Here is a 20551-nt window from a genome sequence, read left to right as displayed (position 1 = left end):
ATTGCATTACCTTCGTTACAGCTCCTATTATTTCTTGATTAATACTCTGTCCAACGGTATAGCTATTGTTAGGGGGCCTATAAACTATCCCTCCCATTTTTCCACCCATACTGATTCTGCTTCCTGATCTTCTGAGCCAAGATCCTTTCTCACCACTGTCCTATGTCATCCTTTATTATCAGGGCTACACCCCCTCCTTTTCCACTGTCTGTCTTTTCATCATGTCAAGTACCCTGGAATATTTAGTTCCCAACTTTGGTCACCTTGCAACCATGTCTCTGTAATGACTCACCACAGATATTTAGCCTGTTATGTGTCTTACATTAAAAATAAACTCTGCTTTTACGACTCACTCACGGTCTTTTATAGTGTTTGGAAGTTGGTAGTTGCATGACTCAGTTTTTCCACCAACACTGCCCCCTTGAAGATTGCTCTGGAGTAAGATAGCAGCACGTACCAGATATAAATCAGTTATTGCCTGTATTTTACAGAATCATGGGATGCAGTGTATAATCTATAATGTACAGAGTGTCAGTCACAAGTAGCTGACAGATCCAGGGTGCTTCCTACTTTTGATATTTGTCTGTAAGGTTTTTGTTTCAGGACACTGACCAGTGCACTTTTTGCAGAGACACTGCCAGCTGCTTCAACCATTTGTGCAACTCAGAATTAGGATATTGTTGCTATGGTAATAGTTCCATTTGAGGTTATTACCACAATCATGTACAGCTTGCCCCCATATCCCCTCTCCTACTCCATTTTATTCAAGAATTGAGAATGCTCTGCTATTATTCATTACTTATCCAAATCATTTTTTGAAAAGTGATTGTTTTTGGAAGTCCTGCTACTCAAATGCCTGTTTCTTAGATTAGTGCCCACCAGAATCTCTGCATTACAGAAAGCTGTCCATTAGCACACCCATGTCCCAGACTACTGCTCACCAAGGTGTCCATGCCCAGAGTGAAGCTCATTAGTGCACCCTTGTCCTAAGGCAGCAGGGGTTTGTTGACAGCCTATAATCAATAGCAAAAATCTATTGCAGAGGAAGAGCTGATCACTTCCAACATGTAAAATTATGGTATTTTCCTACAACTCTGTATGTATTTTAATCTTTATTACAATTGTTTAATTTGCCCTTACTTCCAAACTCTAATCTGAGGTGAGAAGTCCATGTGCATCAGAAGTTGATAACTACATACATATGAGCTATTACTTTGGTCAGGGTTAGATGCTATTGGGTCATAGGAACATAAGAATTGCTAGACGAGAAAAGACCAGTGTCCATCTAGTTTGCCTTCTACCATCACGTGACACAATGATAATGAAGTTGTTGACTAATCATAGCAACCAATCTCTATCTACAACAGACCCAGACATGACCGGAAGAAATCCCCATTGGTGGAGAGCTTTGGGAACCATAGGTCGAAAGTCACCTGTTCCTCCCAAACGTGCTATACTTACCACATGTCATGTCTCAAATTACGCATACACAGTATCCCAAAATGTTATGTTCTGAAAGAAATCTATCTAATTTAGTTGTTTCTGGACAAGCTGTAAGGAAAGCAAGTATCTCCGTCCAATCTGTCAGCCCTGGGTCAGCAAGTATTTCTTCATAAATGTGATCCGTCTACACCATCACCATGAACTGCCATCAGCAAAGTGGGAACTTGAGTGTACAGAGTGTGTTTTAAATAATCCTGCGTGTTTGTTTCAGGTGAATGGTGTAAATCTTCGGAGTGCTACCCACGAGCAGGCAGCAGCAGCACTCAAAAGAGCCGGTCAGACTGTGACCATCGTCGCCCAATACAGACCAGAAGGTAGGCATGTGTGGCTAGAGGCAATTATTTTCATGTGAGGTGCATCGGTGTGTTACTGGTGATGATTGGCCAAAGCCAGATGTGAAGTCCTATATATCTACAGCAGATAAAGCTTTGCTCGGTTTTACTAAGGGAGTCTGACGGTTTTAATTCAATTCCTCCGCCTCAGAGAGTCATTAACTCTTACACTGTCAGTTTTTCCACTTTGATGTAGACACAAAGCCTAATATGCAATACACTCCAGTTATAGTACTTGATTGGGAAAATAGCCTAAGTAAGTACTATATCTGGCTGAACACTACAGCTGAAGTTAGGTCTCTGAAGGCTATTTCACTAAACGTAAGTTTCTCTCTCTGCCAATGCACTGTGCATTTTCCAAGGTATTTTTAATTCAACTATGCATTCAAGAAAGGAAATTGGAAATTGTTACAGGACTGACTATGTCGAACATTCAAGTCCTTTGCTATTCCTACATTACAACAGTGACTACACTTCAAAAGTACTTAATCGGCTGTAGAGAGCTTTTGGACGTCCTGAGGTTGTGAAAGGCGCTATATAAATGCAAGTCTTTCTTTTTTACTTGCGTTGAACTGCTGGTGCATTTGTTTGCTGCCTCGGGGGGGCCTCAGTGAGCTATGGAAACACTAACTGCAGGGACCATGCAGATGAGACTCAAGGAAAAGACAATGCAACTTTCCTGATCAAAGAGGGCAGAATAATACTATTATATTTCAGTGATGCAACCACAAAAGAAGTATATGATTTGAAATAACCAGGAATTAATATGATCAAGAGGAAAACTGGAACTGATGGAGCACTGATTTTATTCCTGCTCTTCATGGGGAAAGAAAGAACTTGCATATTGTAGCATCTATCAGAAACATTCCCAAGCACTTCATATACAATGAATTACTTTGATGTGGAGTCACTGTTGTTATTTATGTAGGTGAATACAGCAGCCATTTTGTACGCAGCACTAACATAAAGAGCAATGACATAAGTGGCCAATTAATCTGTTTTTTGTGGTGTAGGTTGACAAAGAAATGTTGATCAGGACATGTGGAGGACTCTTTGACCTCCTTTAAATATTGCCATGGAATCTTTAACAAGCAAACAGGGCTTCAATTTAACATCTCATCTGAAGATTGTTTCTTTTTGGTCAGCCTGGTATCTGACACATGCAGGAACTCATCACCATGTTTGAATGTCTAAACCAAGCTACTGAGAAAATCACACCTGTGAAATTTCTGTTTGTCCAATAGAGTGCCAATCTGGAAAACTAGTAAAAGCTGAACAGCAGCTTCAAATAAAACCTGACACAAGCCCCAAAAAGGTAACAGGTCAAGAACAGGCCTGATATTGTCTTTGACTTGAAAAAAGTAGTTCAATTGGCTTTTGTAACTTAAGCAATAGATGTACGTGACATTCCAACACTCATCTTGGAGGACAGCAAATGTAAGTACATGAAAGCCTGAAAGAAAAAGCCAAATGTTGACACAGAATTGGTGGTGCATTTATAGTTATACGGGGTATATTCTCCTGGGAAATGTTTGAATTTTCCATTCTAAATAGACCATTCTGGTTAATCTTCAATATTAAGAACATTGATACTTCACAACTGATTTGATTTTCAATCTTGAAAGAAAGGAGGAACCAGTGTCATTTACATTTCCAACATATCAACCAGACCTTCACTTCCCCAAAGATTACCTCAACGGTCACTTTCCCACGTCCAATCCCCCCCGCCCCAGTTTACAAAAGCATCCTACCTCTCTGGACCCAGTTCACAGAGGTCCTATACCCCATCCAACTGCTCAGCCTTTCACAGAGACATTCACTCCTCCATTCCTCCTAGTTGATGCATGTGCTCTTTTCCCTCTTCCTTAGTTCAAGTTGGCACTTTTTTCCTACACTGGCCAATTGAAGTTTCTTCCATCCTCCTCAGTTAATGTGGGCGCTCTTCTCCTTCAAGTTAATGCTGGCACTCTTAGAATCATAGAATGATACAGCACAGAAGGAGGCCATTCAGCCTATCGTGCCTGTGCTGGCTTTATGAAGGAGCTATCTAATTAGTCCCATTCCCCTGGCCTGCAAATTTTTTACCTTCAAGTATTTATCCAATTCCCTTTTGAAAGTTATTTTTGAATCTGCTTCCACCACCCTTTCAGGCAGTGCATTCCAGATCATTACAACTCACTGCCTAATAAAATTACCAATTACCGTAAATCTACGTCCTCTGGTTACCAACCCTTCTGCCACTGGAAACAGTTTCTCCTTATTTAATCTATCAAAACCCTTCATGATTTTAAACACATCTATTAAATCTCTACTTATCCTTTGCGTTGAGGTTAAAAGGTTATTTTATGGGATCGATGACAGACTAGGGAACGGAGAGGTTGTTACTGGGGAGCAGATGAGTGACCTACAATCTGATAATATGATGCATAATTGCTATATACAGTTTAAATGCTGGATGCTCATTAGGTAACTATGTAACTTAGATAAAGGCCTGTTAATAACTTAGTGTGTATTCAGTGTGGAATTCTAAAATTCTTTATGATTTTTTAATACTAAATTCTGTCACAGAACAAAATATTTTCACTTACTTGGTGACAAAGTACAGAACTATTTGAGGATCTAATAACATTCATTCTTTCTGCTCTGTCCCTGCTGGAAGGGTTTTTAAAAACTGTCAAATATCTGTGGGGAAGCCAGGGAGGAGATGAAGGTATCTCCATCTGTGGTATTATTGCACAGATTTGATTTTGTAACCAAGGCATTGCTAGCTACCTATTCACAATGTGATTGATACAAGAAGAGCCTAAAGGCCATTGCATTCATTTGAACGATTTCTGGTTTGGAGTTGCATCACATTCCAATCAGCATTTATATAATTTCTGTAATTACCCTTTACTTTGGGGACTGAGGTTATCTGGTGTGTGCTTTTCTCTCACAGCTTGTGTCATACTCACTAGATTGGAATCTAATTATTCACTGATCCAGGAACAACTTGACCTCAGAACCAGGAACTTCTTTCAAAATGTTAGATAGATGTCCTATCTTTACACATTAATGTGAGGACAAGATCAATGTAGCCATGCTTAGTGGCAATGTCTCAGAACAAACAGTTAGCCTCAGTTTCTTTGCATAGGGCTGGCAGTTCCATTCTCTGGATAGTTCCAACAATCCCAGTCTCTTTGAGTGAATCCCAAAGACCCAGTTTCTTTTGTATCTCAATTTTCAGTCTCTTTAGACAGATCCAAAAATCCCAGTCTCTGTGGATAGTTCTCGGTCTTGGTATTGGTTTTCACTTTTTCATTCTCATTGGATCCCAAAGTCCCAGTCTCTTTGAATAGATTGCACATCCCAGGCATCTTTGGATGACTCCGTGGTCCCAGTATTTTTGGATGGTTCCCACAGTTTCGGTCTCCTGGGATGGCTTGCACTCTTCTGGTTTCTTTTGGATGGTTCCCACTGTTCTAGTCTCATGGAATGGATCGCACTATCCTAGTCTCTTTGGATGGATCCTGCAATCCCAATCTGGTTTCTTCATTCTTGGTCTTTTTGGATTGATCCCATGATTCCAGTATTGTGGATTGATCCCAGAGTCCAAATGTATTTGACTGGTTTCTATAGTCTATCCTTAAGTATGGGAGAAGAGATATACTTTGTACTGGCTGAAGGTAAGGCATAGTTTGTTGAATAAATACGCAGAAGATGGTTATGGTATGATGGATAGCCCCTCCCTCCCATCCTAATTCTCTCTGTCTCCCTCTCCTCCTTTAAACTGACTTCTCTGACCAAGCTTTTGGTCACCCTTCTAATATCTCCTTTAGTTTGGTCTCCATTATTTTTGATTACACCTCTGTGAAACACGTGGGATGTTTTTCTACAATAAAGCGCTATATAAATGCAAGTTGCTGTTGCTGTAAGCTTGGATAGATGGGCAAGTTTAACGATTATTACAGCCTTGTCTGGTAGAGCATCGGAATAGCAAATTTTTGCCCCGAGCATTTTGTACTGTGCCTGCAAAAATCTGTCTCTAGCCCTGACTAATCAGTAACTCCTTGTATGGTATGTAACACATATACAGGAGCTCAGTGTCTCCTGTATCCTGGGAGGCTGCTACCTTTCATAGTGACATGCTGAGGACTCAGGCGTGACTTGCATTTGTTTGTTGCTGCTCCAATGCAGCATTTTTTGCTTATCAGATGTTATTCAGTGGCTGAGTGCTCCATCCTGAGAGGAGAACAAGTTGACTGCAACTCCTATCCCCACTCTATAAAATACTAACTAACGCAATCAAAGCGTTACCAACAGAGGCCCTGACTGCACCCTGAGACTGAAAATGTTTACAATATGGTGTTAATTTAACCAACTTTTACAAACCTATTTTAAAAAATGGATTGGTGGAGATACCAAAAGTGAGGTTAATTTCATTATGCCTGGACAAGCAGCACTAGACAGTTTCACCCAACACTGCTGTGTTAGTGGGGCCCTTCTGTAAGAAGATGACTTATATTTATAAAGCACCTTTATGTCTCTAACAAATTTCTCTTAAACACGTCACAGATAATTAATTTGAAGTAGGGTGAGTTGTTGTGTAGACAAAGTAACACAGCAAGATTCCACAAACAACAGTGAATGAGCAATAAATCTGTTTTTGTTGGCGTTGGTGGAGGGAGGGATGTTTACCAGCACACCAAGAGAACACTCTACCCTTCTTCAAATAGTGTCAAGGGATCTTTAGTATCTACTGGAACAGGCAGCTAGGGCCTCAGTTTAATATCTTATCTGAAGGTTGTCATCTATCAATGCATGGAGTGCTAGCCCAGGTTAGGTGCTCAAGCCCTTGAGTGTAGCTTGAATGATTAGCCTTCTGATTCTGAGGCAGGAGTGCTACCAATTGGGGAAATCTGATGCACCAAACGAATGCACTGGGCTGCTGATAGGAGCGGGAAAAGATACCAAGAAATGTTCCATGGTGCTTGGTAACTTCAAATTATGTAAATCTCTCTTTATATAAAGTCATGTGTTCAGCACACCTCAGGCACCACAAACCTGTGTCACACCTGAATGTGCAAAGCATGTGTCACACTTGCAGTTGATTGGCTAAAATGTCATTTACAAGATAACAACATATCTGGAATATCATGATGGTGAAGTAGCAATCAGGAATGGAAACTACCAATCAAGAATGGGCAGTCAGTAATTAGCAACTAATAAAATAACAAGCAAGGAGGAAAAGGTGAACCAATAAAATTGTTCAAAACACTTTTTATAGATTAGAATTCCCGGAATGTGCCATTGTCAATTAGAAGAAGCCGCTCTTCTGAATCCATCAAACACCAGCTCATTCTGGAGTTGGGGAGCACATAACACAGGAGGACTTCTTTTTGTTGAGTCACAGCAAGACTGACAATTCAGTGTGTGTCAGGACTTGCTGCTTATAAGTTTGGGTGGAACTTATCTGGCTATAGAAAAGGCCTCAGATCTGATAGTGCTAAATGCCTGGAAGCCATTATTAGGACTAAGGTAATGGTGATTTTTCTTTGTGTGAAATGTCAAAAGAATAGTACAGCATGAACTTTTGAATTTTACCTGAAGTAACTTTGACAGGAAAATAATGTAATTGACTATATTCAAAGATTAATTTATTCAACTGCAGCATGCTAGTATACACAGATTTATTTATTTAACTGTGGTATGTGAGGGAAATAATTTGTTTTATCAAGTGCTAGTTATGCACTTTGGGATAAAATTTCCATGGGGGTTAAATTTCCATGGGGGTTCTCCCGATCATCTGCCGTAACTTCAGTGGAAGATCCGTGGAAAACGCAGAGAAACGCAGTTTATGTGAAGTTATGATTGACGATTGGGAGATCCCCTGCGGAAATTCAACCCCACTGTATTTTTCATTTTTATCTATAAACAAAGCCATGGGCGATACATGAATATGTACTCCTGTTAATTCAAAGGCATTTCTGCTCAAAAAAATTAATTAACATAATTTGAATGAAGCAACTTTTGAAATAAGAGGAATAGTTGCGTATGTGTGCTTATATAAAGTTTTGCATCTAGCATGCGTTTATCGTGCATGTACAGTGTCCATCACAGAAAAATCCAAATTGGCTCAAATTTCCCAGGAACAAATCAAAAATGGTTACTTCATTGTGTCTGAGTGCACACGTCAGAAACTTCTTCCCAAATCCTTTCAGTGGCTTAGTGTATAGCAGATCCCCTGTGTTATTGCTCTGGGTTGCCCCACGTACATGATGTACCCTCGACTTCCTCCGATGGTGAAGCTCGAAGGGGGGTGGAGGATGTTGCCGTGGGCGTCCACTCTCAACGTTGCCGTGACCTCCCTCTTGCTGGTCCAGATCCCGAACTGGTCGGTGACGTCAACGCTGTTCTCCGCCCCGTTGACGTATCTGGCGAGGAACGTCAGCACATCGACGACCGGGACGTGTGGGTTGTACATGTGTACAATCAGCTTCCGCTTCCTCTGCATTGGGAGGGTGAAGAGCGGCTCCACAGTGAGAATGGCCAGCGGTCCTTCGCTCCCCTTCTCCTCAAAGACCTGAAGAAGCTTCTGGCATCCAGCAATGGTCTTAAAGGTGACGTCAAAGTATCCGCTTCGAGGGAAATCCTGTAGGCAGAAGATGTCTGTTGCTTTGAATCCACAGCACTCGACCAAAACTCGTCTCACGAAAAACGCACGATCCATCGGCGTAACGCTTTCAACTGTCTTTACCGTCACCCTGACGGTGTTTGGCACACCATGGCCGGGTGCCCTTCACTGCCATTGCAGTATTGATGTGGTCCCCATGCAAATTTAGGGGCGGAGCCAGCGCACGAATCGACCAACCGCAGCAAAGTCCGCACTTTGCGAGCACGAGGTCACAGCCAGCGTTCCAATCCGCTCAGATCCAAATAAGCCCGAATAGGAACACACTTGATCTTAGCCAAATAAGATGCTGTTTTATAGTGGTGAACATTGTACCATGTAACACTCAATTTATATAGGACATAGGCGTATGTTTTTTAGGCTAGAAGGTGTAATTGCTCTATTATTGAAATAATATGTAAATCTACTTGAAGGTCAGGTTGCAGATAAGATCCTATTACTTCTATTTTTCTTTGCCCTCTCTCCTGTCTCTTCCTTTTTCCTGTTGCCCAGTCATGCCACTTCCATTTCTCCCCTCTTAGGTACTTACCACCCCCACCCCCCCCCAACACCTACCCCAACCCATTACTATTCCTTTATATTCCTATTCTCCTTCCACCGTTCCAGGCTTCAATTCCTCCCTTGAATAAGCTACTCTCTGTCCCTCTCCAAAGGGCCATCAAGGCACGTGTCGTGGCCTCCTTACAAGGATTAACCTCAACTGCCCACCCTTCTCTCTCGACAGCTTTCCCACCAACACACCCACTGGGAGCTAACCTCCTTCTCCACCCACCCTACCCCCTTGGACTCTGCCCAGTGGATCAATCACAGCCCCTCTCCATATTTCCCTCCAGAACGTTCATTCACTCATCAACAAGGCCCTGCCATCCACAACCTTGTTATGTATGATTCATTTGATATTCTGGCTTTGACTGAAATTTAGCTCACAGATGGTGAATCTTGCCCATTACCAAAGCCTCTCTGCCTGGCTATACTTTTTACCAGTTGCCCATCCAAACCATGGTACGGCTCTTCTCACTAAGTCACACATTGGTCTTTCCCCCTACTTCTCTGGCACCTTCTCCTCCTTCAAGCACCTCACCTGGCTCCACACCTCTCACCTCTCTAAAATATTCATTGTCTAAACCTCTGTATACACTTTCCTACCCATATTCACGACCACTCCGTCAACCTCGTCATCGCCTGTGGGCTCTCTACTCCCATAGTCTTGTCAATAACCGAGACTATTTCCAACCACTTCCTTGTATCGCTCACCACACAGATCATCCTATTCCCTTCCAACCATACTTCCTTCTCTGTCCATCCCTGGAGAAAACTCTTCCCCAAGTCGCTTGCAACTGCACTTTCAAACTTCCAACTGCCTAGCCTTTGGCCCTCCATTCTCTACAATACTACTGTAGTTATTGATCTGCTTACCCACACCCTCACCTTCACCTTTGATGGCCCTGTCACTAGTAATACCCTTACTCTCTCACCTCCTGATCATTACCCTTGATATGGCCACAAAGTCCACAGGACACAGACTTGAACACATCTGGCACACAACTTGTTTAGCCATCCATCCATCCCCAGATCTGGCTGGATCACAAGTACTACGCAACCCCAGGATCATCCAGGAGAACAAGAGATCCCTAGCTTCATTTCTCCACTACCAGTCTTCTCCTTTAAACCCCTCTCCACTCATCTCCAACAACAAATATGAGGAGCTTATGGACTTCTTCATCACTAAATTTGAAACTATTTGTTCAGCTGCCTCTATTGCTACCCTCCTCCTCCCTGCACTAGCCCTGAACCTGCACATTTTTCTAGTTTCTCTCCCATGCCCCCATATGCCCTCTATGAGCTCATCTCAATGAGACTCGCCTCCTGCTCTCTTGACCCCATTGTCACTGAACCACTGACCATCCAACTTCTCTTCCTAGCCCCCATGCTAGTTGATATAATAAATGTTTACCTTCTCAGGTACAGGCTCCTCACTTCGAAATCACCTTCATCACCCTCACTTAAAAAAAAAACACCCTTGACCCCTCTACCCTTGTAAATTACTGCCCCCGCTCCAATCTCCCTTTCCTTTTCAAAGTCACATCGAGTTACATCGAAACTACAGTACATAAAAAGGCCACTCAGACTAATTGGTCTTTGCCGGCGTTTATGCTCCACATGAGCCTCCTCCCTCCCTACTTCACTTAACCCTATCAGGATACCATTCTATTCCTTTCTCCCTCATATGCTTATCTAGCTTCCCCTTTAAATGCATCCATGCTATTTGCCTCAACTATTCCTTGTGGTTGCAAGTTCCACATTCCTACCACTCTTTGGGTAAAGAAGTTTCTCCTGAATTCCTTATTGGATTTATTAGCGACTATTTTATACTTATGACTTCTAGATTTGGACTCCCCCATAAGTGGAAACATTTTCTCTACGTCCACCCTATCAAACCCCATCACTATCTTAAAGTCTAAAAGGTCACCCCTCAGTCTTTTTTCCAGAGAAAAGCATCTCAGCCTGTTCAGCCTTTCCTAATAAGAAGTTTCTCTCACTTCTGGTATCATCCTTGTGAATCTTTTTTGTATCCTCTCCAATGCCTCTATATCCTTTCTATAATATGGAGACCAGAACTGTGAACGATACTCCAAGTGTGGTCTAACCAAGGTCCTTGAGCATGTTGTTGCCTCCCATATCTATGCCCATCTTTCCCGCAAATTTCCTATTTGAACCTCTCCAATCAGGTCGCAAATTTCCTATTTGAATCCCTCCAAACAGGCTTTCGCCCCTGCCATAGCACTGAAGTACCTAGCAAAGTCATAAATAACATTCTCTGTAACCATGGTGCATTATCCCTCCTTATCCTTGACCTCTCTGCAGGCTTTGAAACAGCCATCGACACCATCCTCCTCCAATGCCTCTCCTCTGTCATCCAGCTCAGTGGGACTACTCTTGCTTGGTTCCTGTCTTACCTATACAATCGTAGAAAAGCACATGCAATAGCTTCTCTTCCCTCCCTCGCACAATTATTCCAGAGACCACCCCCCCACCACCCGAAGGATCTATCCTTGTCCCCCTGTTCTACCTGCTACCCCTTGGTGATATCATCACAGACATGGGCTCAGCTTTCACATGCATTCTGACGGCACTTAAACTGCATTGTAACATTGAAATTTGTTTTTAAATTCTTCCCTCTTCACCTGAAAGCATTGACATTTACTTCAATACAGTTCCACAGATTTTGGTCAACCCCCACTAGGCCATTCTTTACATATGAGCATTACAGTAAGCATTGGCAGGCTATTCCACTGCAGAAGGTATCAAAACCGACCCCCAATCATTTCCTCACCTAATGTACACACATGTGAACTTCCAGCCGGGGTCACTGAATAGTAACTAAGAGCCAGAATTCTCCCTTTTTTAATGTAGGCCCACTGAGGTCCATTTCAGTATCCCAAGTGCCATCCTAGCTGAGATTAGTTAACTCAACACAGACCAGAAATTGAACCTGAAGCTTTCTGGGTCTATACGCCTCAGTTACTCACTAGAACATCAGGAGAATCTTTTTTTTGTTTTAATTGTATGGTGTATTTTTGCATATTGTAAAGTATGCATTTATTAAAAGTGCATTCCAAAATTCTGGAAGATACGCCAAATAAATTGTGGGAGCAAGACACTGATCTCCACTAGGAAATAAATCTCCTGCATGATGCACAGTAGCTCCCATTCTAAAATTGCTACTACACCACTGCATGGTCATGTCCAACAAGTTGATCCTCCACAGGATCATTAATCTCCCAGGAATCATGGTGGCCACAGATAAACCTGTTTTCCTCCAGCATTTACTACATTAACTGCCCTGCTCTCCTCTGGACTAGTCTCCACTTCCTGATGACTTATTTTTTCTGGATGTTTTCATGTATCCTTATCCCTTACTTTCTTAAAAGTATTAGCACCAAAAATGTTATTGCATACACAGGAAGAGATTATCTCTGTTTCTATCTTAGGGGAATAAACTAATTGCAGAACTCTCCATGATCAGTCCCTAAACTTGTTTCTCATCCAGAAGGGAAAGTTGCAGAATTCTCTCCTAAAAGTCTCTCAGAGACAAGCACTGAAGTGGGCATTTACAGTGTGCTTCCTTCGCCTACCTGTGGCGATGTATGGTACTTGCATTTTGTAAATTGAACACTAGAGGGCCCCCTGATGGGAGCAAGTATATTGTAACAATTACACTCCAGATTATATTTTTAAGAGTTATCTTCAAGTTGGACCAGCAGGAAGTCAGCAGGATCTCTGCCCTCAGTAGCCAATAGAAACAAAGTTACCTGTTTCTCTTGCCTATTTTTTCGTATGTTCATAGGTAAGATAAGACCATTATGTCTATAAATGCTTACCCCCACCCACCCGGTGTTGCAACCTTGTACACTGCTCTATCCAACCACAAGCGATACTAAGTGCTGGGTAGACAAAAAAAAGGAAAAAACTTGTGGCCAATTTCAGAAAAAAACTGTGGAAAATTCCTCCCCTAACTCTGTAATGCAATCAAGCAAGCTTCAGGAGCCTATGTTGCACACGACACATCATTAGGCAAATCTATCAAATTCTCGCATCTCTGTTATGTCACAATGTCCTCCTCATTCAGGAACTTGTCAAGTCACTCCTCTGTGGGTGTCTGATTTCCTTTGTTTTTCTCCTCAATCCCCCTGCTGTTCCAAGGTCACGCAGTATCTGCAGCTGCGAGGATGGGTAACGGATTGCCTGTGCTCAGCTTGCTACTCTTCAGCTGGCTGCTTGGAAACGCACAGCAGCAGGTTAAGTCTCCCTGCTATTTTCCTGAGGTCAGACTTCCAACCTCCATTGCCATGACAACGTGCATTTGTGTAAGAAATTTGCAATGGTGTTATGTACTGAAAGGATTAATGTTGCTTCTTACTGCAGTAATATTGCTGAATGTCTCGGACCTGCCAGTACAGCAAAAAAGGATTCTTAAAGATCTTGTAATACACAGTGTGTGACAAGTGGCACGCAGTCTGAATATATGATAATGAATCAATAACTAATGAGAACATGTTACTGCAGAGAGAGCCAAGAACAGAGCAAGGCTGACAGTTAATTAAAGACCAGTTTCTGGGTGATATAGTAACAGTTTCAGGCAGGAGACCTTCAGCCCATCTATCCACAGTATTCCCTAGGTACATTTCTAATAACCCTGAATCCCATTTGTTGGCAAGAACCTATTTAGTTCCTTCTTGAAACCTATTGAGGTTTCTTGTTCTATCACCAATGCTTGCAATCTGTTCCACACACTTACCACCCATTTTCCCTCTTTTCTTTTGTTGTCCTTAATTTGTAAATATGACCCCTTGTGCTTAAACTCAGTGCATGAGAGAAAAGCTTACATTGATCCAGTTTATACAAACCTTTTCTAATTTTAAATGCTTTTATCATATCTCCTCTCAGTCTTCTCATTTCAAGAGAGAAAAGACCCAGTGTAGTCAATCTTTCTTCATACATCATTCCCTTAAGTTCTGGAATCAACCGTGTAGCCCTTCTCTGTACCCCTCCAATAACCAAATATCCTTTTTGAAATAGGGAACCCAAAACTGCACGCCGGACTCCAGAAGTGGTCTCACCGGGGAGAAATATAATTTTAGAATGACCTCTCTGGATTTATATGTTATACCCTTGTATAATTCCCAACATTCTGTTTGCTTTTTAACAGCCTGGGAGTAGTGTGCTGATGGTTTTAGTGACCTGGCCACTAAAACCCCAAGATCTCTTTCCTAGTCTGATACTTCAAATACATTCCTATTTAGCACTTAATCCATGCCAGCCTTTCCTCTGCCAAATCTCATAACCTTACATTTCCCTGTACTAAATTGATTTGCCATCTCTTCACCCATTGATTGAGCTTAACAAGATCCTTTTGAATTTGTGCACATTGATATTCGTTATTTGCCACTGCTAATTTAATATTGTTTGCAAATTTGGACACAATTCCTTCCTCGAAATCATTATAAATGATTATCACTACTTTCATTCCAACTGATTTGTATACATAGCAGAGGAGAGTCGTTAAGAAATATGAAGTGTGGAATCAAAGGTTAGACACAATAATTGTGTAAATACAACAGGTATTACAGCAGAACCAAAGCTGACATAAGGAAAAACTTTTTTACGCAGCGAGTGATTAGGATCTGGAATGCACTACCAGAGGGGGTGGTGGAGGCAGATTCAATCATGGCCTTTAAAAGGGAACTGGATAAGTACTTGAAAGGAAAAAAATTGCAGGACTACAGGAATAGGGCGGGGGAGTGGACTAGCTGGATTGCTCTTGCATAAAGCTGGCACGGACTTGATGGGCCGAATGGCCTCCTTCCGTGCTGTAACCTTTCTATGATTCTAGTTGTGAAACATTAAATACAGACACTATCAATATAGACCAGGGAGGTGTATGACCATAACCTTTATGGGGATTGTGATGTATCCTCTGAAAAAATATACCAGCTTTGGCATTCAGCCCAGTGGTGAAGCTAAAGTTTGCTACTGCTGCTGTAAGGACATTGCCAAATTAGTGAATTAGGCCTATCCATTGCTTCAGTTGGATTTTCAGAAGACAATCCATCGAATTCTGCATGTATGATTTTAAAAGCTAACTCTCCAGCTGCACTGAAAACAACAGAAGCACCATGCTATAGACAGAACTAAGTGATCCCATAAGCAACCTCTCTCAGTGCAGCTTATACCTGAGTTTTTACTGTGGTGTTCAGCCCCAAATAGGGCCACCCTACTTTCATGTACTTCCTATACCAGGATCTCCAACTCTTCAGGAGGAGCAGTTTGCCCACATTTCTCCTCTGCACCATTCTGAACATTTATCCAGCTTTTCTGCCATTACCATAATCTCCCCTTTAATGGTGAAGTGCAACATTTTAAGAAGTGCTGCCTTGCAGGCCTCTGAGTTCCCGGAACAGGCACACTCACATCCAGAGTCAGCTGAACCCCAATTTTGCTGCCTCCAAGTACCTTTACTCTAATTGATTATTTTTAGGACAAAGCAAACATCCTGCCTCCACAAGATTACTGTGGCTGATTCAACCCAAGGTTAGATGTCTATTCTATTTGCAATAAGCAAATTAAAGTGGCATAAATATTTTCTACTTTGATGGAACTGGGGCGCATCTCTGGCAGGACAGGTCATCCACCTGTCACAGAGATGCGCCTCTCACCAGGCCTCAGGTAATTTAAATATAGGAGGAGGCCTTACCAGCTTCCACCAGGGAGTCCCGGTGGATTATGGATGGAGTTTTGCTGCAAGAGATCTGTCACAGCATAGACGTGCAGGCATCTTCCATGCTAACCAGTAAAAATACATTTAAATTAAGGTTTTCCCCTCCACCTGTGTAGTCCTTTTCTCTGTGAGTGATTACACAGGCTCTGGCAACAAAAAAAATATTCTTTAGCTCGCACTGCCACCAGAGCTACATTGGATGCTAAAGAGCTAAAGGGCAGAAGGGTTTGTCATCTCATCTTGAGGATTTCAGGAGTTTTTTTGCTTTTATTAAAGAAATTAGAGATTGAATTCTCATTTGCATCTTGTTTCCATACATATTCTATGCTGTTGGGCCCATGCAGCAGGAAATTTGGGGGGGGGGGGAGGGGATGGGCAGTTTGCAGCATGCAATGTGTGCCTTCTGAGAAAGCTGTTTGCAGAATTTCCCGACATACAATCTGTGCATCAACAGCAGTTGAAGGGAGAAGAGTGTGTGCCCTCATCCAGTGAAGATTTATGAATTTTTTTGCTTTTTCCATAAGACTTTCAAAGAAACTGGACATTGAATTCTCAAGGCAAGTGATTCTATTTATCAAGAAATGTTATTTTCTGTTACAAACTGTTCAGACAACACCTGTAAAACACAGAACATGTGATTAGCAATACCTGCGGTCATGGTGCTGAGAAAAGAGGTTGTTTATTGAGAATGGACTTTTTTTAATTAATCAAATTAAGCACCTTATTTTGATTGTATATACTTAGTTTTAAAAAAAATCTGTCTTCCAAACCATTTCTGGGGCTTAAGGATTTTTTATATTAAAATTACACAGAAATAACAACATGGAAATGGGCTATTCAGCCCAACCAGTCCATACTGGTGTTTATCGTCCACATTAGCAGTCTTCCTAATCCTACGTTGTCCATTCAGTTCCCAAAGTCCTTATTCCCCTTTTCTTCAACCACCTATCTAACCTATTCTTAAATCTTGACATGGTCTCTGCTTCGATCACTAACTCTGGTAGTGCATTCCACAGCCTCACAACCCTTTGTATAAAACATTTCTCATGCTCTCTGTCTTAAATCTCTTACATTAAATCTTATATCTATGTCCCCTTGGTCAATCACTCGAAATAGTCTGTTTTTACCTACTCTGTCATATCCCTTCATAATTTTAAACGCCTTGATCAAATCACCCTCTAATCACCTCAGTTCTAAAGAAAACAGCCCCAATTTTTCAAGTCTTTCTTCGTACTTGTATTTCCTCATATCAGGCAGCATCCTAGTGAGTCTGTGCTGCACTCTTTCTATTGCGTCAACATACTTCCTACGGTCTGGAGCTTAAAACTGCACACACTACTCCAACTGTGGTCTTTCTAAAGTTTTATATAGACTCACCATTATATCTTGACCTTTTTATATTCTAAACCTCTTGCCATAAAATCCAGTATGCCATTAGTTTTTTTTAATCCACTTGAGGTGCTGCTCTTAATGTCTTGTAAACCTGAAAGGGGGAAGGGGGTGTTCCAAATCCCTCCACTCTTCCACATCACCCAGCTTTCCCCGATTCAAAGTATACAACTTTTATTTTATTTACCAAAATATACCACCTCACATTTACTGACGTTGAATTCTATCGGTCTCATTATTGCTGTTCCACCATCTTATCAATATCCGTTTGCAGCTTCCTTTGATCCTCAGAATTATTTACTATGCCTTCTATTTTAGTATCATCTGCAAGTTTGGACATCACTCCCTCTAGCCCTATATCCAAATCATTGATGTACACAGTGAACAGAACCCTATTACCCACCTACAATTACTCTGAAAAGCTGCCCTTAATGCCTACTCTTTGTTTCCTCCCTTCTAACCAGTTCTTAATCCAATTTGCAACCTCCATAATTCCTTACCCCTTAATCTTCTCTAATAGTCTCCTGTGTGGTACCTTGTTATAGGCTTTCTGAAGTTCCTGTACACCACATTCACCGCATTTCCCCCCTCCACAATACGTCACATCCTCAAAGAATTCCATCATGTTTATCTAGCACAATCTTCCTTTCTGAAATCCATGTTGGCTGCTTCTAATAATTTTCTCTCCATTTAGCTATTTAATAATTTTATCTTTAATTAAAAATTCCAAAATTTTCCCTACTGGTCTGTAATTACATGGATCAGCTTTGTCTCCCTTTTTGAAACTTGGTATCACATTGTTTATGCAGTTTCCAATGAACATTTGAGTGTTTCATGAGGCAATTTTTGGTTAAATCTATATCAGGCCTCCTTTTTCTTCAGCCCCACTAGCCATGCCACGGTACTCTCTCAATTTAACTATACCAAGCTCTTCAGCCATCAGACGGATCAGCCTTACTATCCATTTCAGGCACCAGAAAGATCACTGCCCAGGAGAGAGATCTTTGCCATAAAAATCAGAGCAGATATCACAGACAGAAGTACAGATTCTCAGAGGAAATTGGGCAACTACCAAAAACACATATAGACACAATCAGATAGACCACAAAGACAGATAGGGCAAAAACAGACAGAAGAGAGGACAGATTATTCTAAAGCATTAGAATAAAGACAGATCAACTCTAAAAAAGAAATACATCAAGGAAACAGGGAGACATAAAGCGATATTAGACACATTGGGGAAACACAGACACAGCCAGACAATATCTGAGTCCCTCCAATTTACCAGGAGCAATGCCATTGGAGATATAGAGTAAAGAATCTATGATATTAAATAAGACACATTTTGGATTTGTCATTGATGGCAGCCATGTTGCCACTCAGGCATCAGGTTGCTGCTCTTCCTTGGCTACTATCACTCGCTCCTAGGAACATAGGAACAGGAGTAGGCCATTCAGTCCCTCGTGCCTGCTCCGCCATTTGATAAGATCATGGCTGATCTGTGATCTAGCTCCATATACCCGCCTTTGGCCCATATCCCTTAATACCTTTGATTGCCAAAAAGCTATCTATCTCAGATTTAAATTTGGCAATTGAGCTAGTATTAATTGCCGTTTGTGGAAGAGAGTTCCAAACTTCTACCACTCTTTGTGTGTAGAAATGTTTTCTAATCTCGCTCCTGAAAGGTCTGGCTCTAATTTTTAGATTGTGCCCCCTACTCCCAGAATTCCCAACCAGTGGAAATAGTTTCTCTCTATCCACCCTATCCGTTCCCCTTAATATCTTATAAACTTCGATCAGATCACCCCTTAACTTTCTAAACTCTAGAGAATACAACCCCAATTTGTGTAATCTCTCCTCGTAACTTAACCCTTGAAGTCCGGGTATCATTCTAGTAAACCTACGCTGCACTCCCTCCAAGGCCAATATGTCCTTCCGAAGGTGCGGTGCCCAGAACTGCTCACAATGCTCCAGGTGCGGTCTAACCAGGGTTTTGTATACTGTTTACTGTGACTCATCCAGTATGCCCTTCTCAAACTTACTAATTATAATCTAGGATGTGATGTGGAGCTTGAAAATGTTGGAGATGGGGACACAGGGTGCTGGGAGGTGCTGTTTAATTCTGGGCCACGTGCAATGCTGCCAGGCTGCTTTCCCAGAGAGAAAAAAAACAAAACTTAGAATGCTGACTCCAAGATATATATTCAAGGAAAGTTTGCATTGCAAACTACCAACATTGGTTGTGTGTGACAAAGTAAAGAAGACATAAGAGCTGAATAGTACTACCCATGAGCTTGGGGTAGGCCTGTAGCTTCACATTCACCTGCTTCCTCCATATTCTTATATGCAAAGATGACCAGGGTGGCATCTTCCTTGGGACTCTTGGGCTTATAATTGCTGAACCCTGCTCCAGTTTGGATCTTTCTCACATTATATGCAAGTAAATATAGAAGAGACATATATATTAGTAAGAGGAATGCAAGAGAAGATGTGTACATCCAAGTGCCCAGGCTACCAGCCAACTTTTGTGATTGTGTGATCATGTAGCATTCAGATACCTGTTGCTGTCATCCTGCTTGTTCTTTTCCATGGTTTTAGAGCTGTTGACACTGATAATACACCTCCTGACTCTGTGGTGCTCCCTGCATGTTGTGCACTGAGCACCAGATGTACTGCATAGTTATTTAAATGAATTGATGTGGCATTATGGCATGAGGTCATCCGCTTGCTCCATGTGTTCACACAGCACCTGTTGCACAGCGGTTCTGGTGCCACTACACCAGAACTGCATTGTGTGACCCTAGAGACAGAATACCCAATCAGCAAAGTTCACGTCTGACTGCCTAATGCATTTGTACTATGTCCCTATGTGCACTATTTTTACACAGGTGTTTATTTGAAATTTGTTAACCTCTGCATAAAAATAACACACAGGAATCTGGTATGTGCACATTAAGTGACCATTTGTGAACTTCGCTAATCGGAAACTCTAAGCTTAGAAGAAATGATTTTTCCTCGACAAACAGTGAATGTATGGAACAGAATTCCAGTTAAAGCAGCTCGTAGAATTAAAAATTAACACATTTAAAAAGAGCCAGATGATATTTGGTTGGGGATTGAGGTATGTAAGGATATGTACAGATAAAGATGATCAAATATTCTGTGGAACATGATAGTTCCTGCCCAGCTAGAACTGTGGAGGTGTCTAATGTGTGGTATGTGAACAGTCAGGGTCAGGCTGCAAATTTTAATGTTAGATAGACAGTCTAGAAGTTTCCTTCAATTATCTTCAGGATCAGAGAGGTAGTACCATGTTTTACCTTCTTGAACATTGTTCCCTGTGGTTGTTCACCTCTCTCTCAGATTCCTATGAAGAGT

General features: G+C 41.6%; 1 protein-coding gene across 1 annotated transcript in view; it reads left to right on the top strand.

Moving 5' to 3' along the window:
* The window catches only part of LOC137332993 (disks large homolog 3-like), a 97990-nt gene that overhangs the window by 23748 nt on the left and 53691 nt on the right, over nucleotides 1–20551 (top strand). Inside the window, exon 3 of the mRNA XM_067997056.1 lies at nucleotides 1715–1817. Coding sequence (XP_067853157.1) covers nucleotides 1715–1817 — 103 coding nt within the window. The remainder of the gene's footprint in view (nucleotides 1–1714; nucleotides 1818–20551) is intronic.

Source organism: Heptranchias perlo, chromosome 15 (genome assembly GCF_035084215.1).
Source record: "Heptranchias perlo isolate sHepPer1 chromosome 15, sHepPer1.hap1, whole genome shotgun sequence".
In the NCBI taxonomy this organism is placed as follows: Eukaryota; Metazoa; Chordata; class Chondrichthyes; order Hexanchiformes; family Hexanchidae; genus Heptranchias; species Heptranchias perlo.
This window is presented reverse-complemented; position numbering and strand designations above follow the sequence as displayed.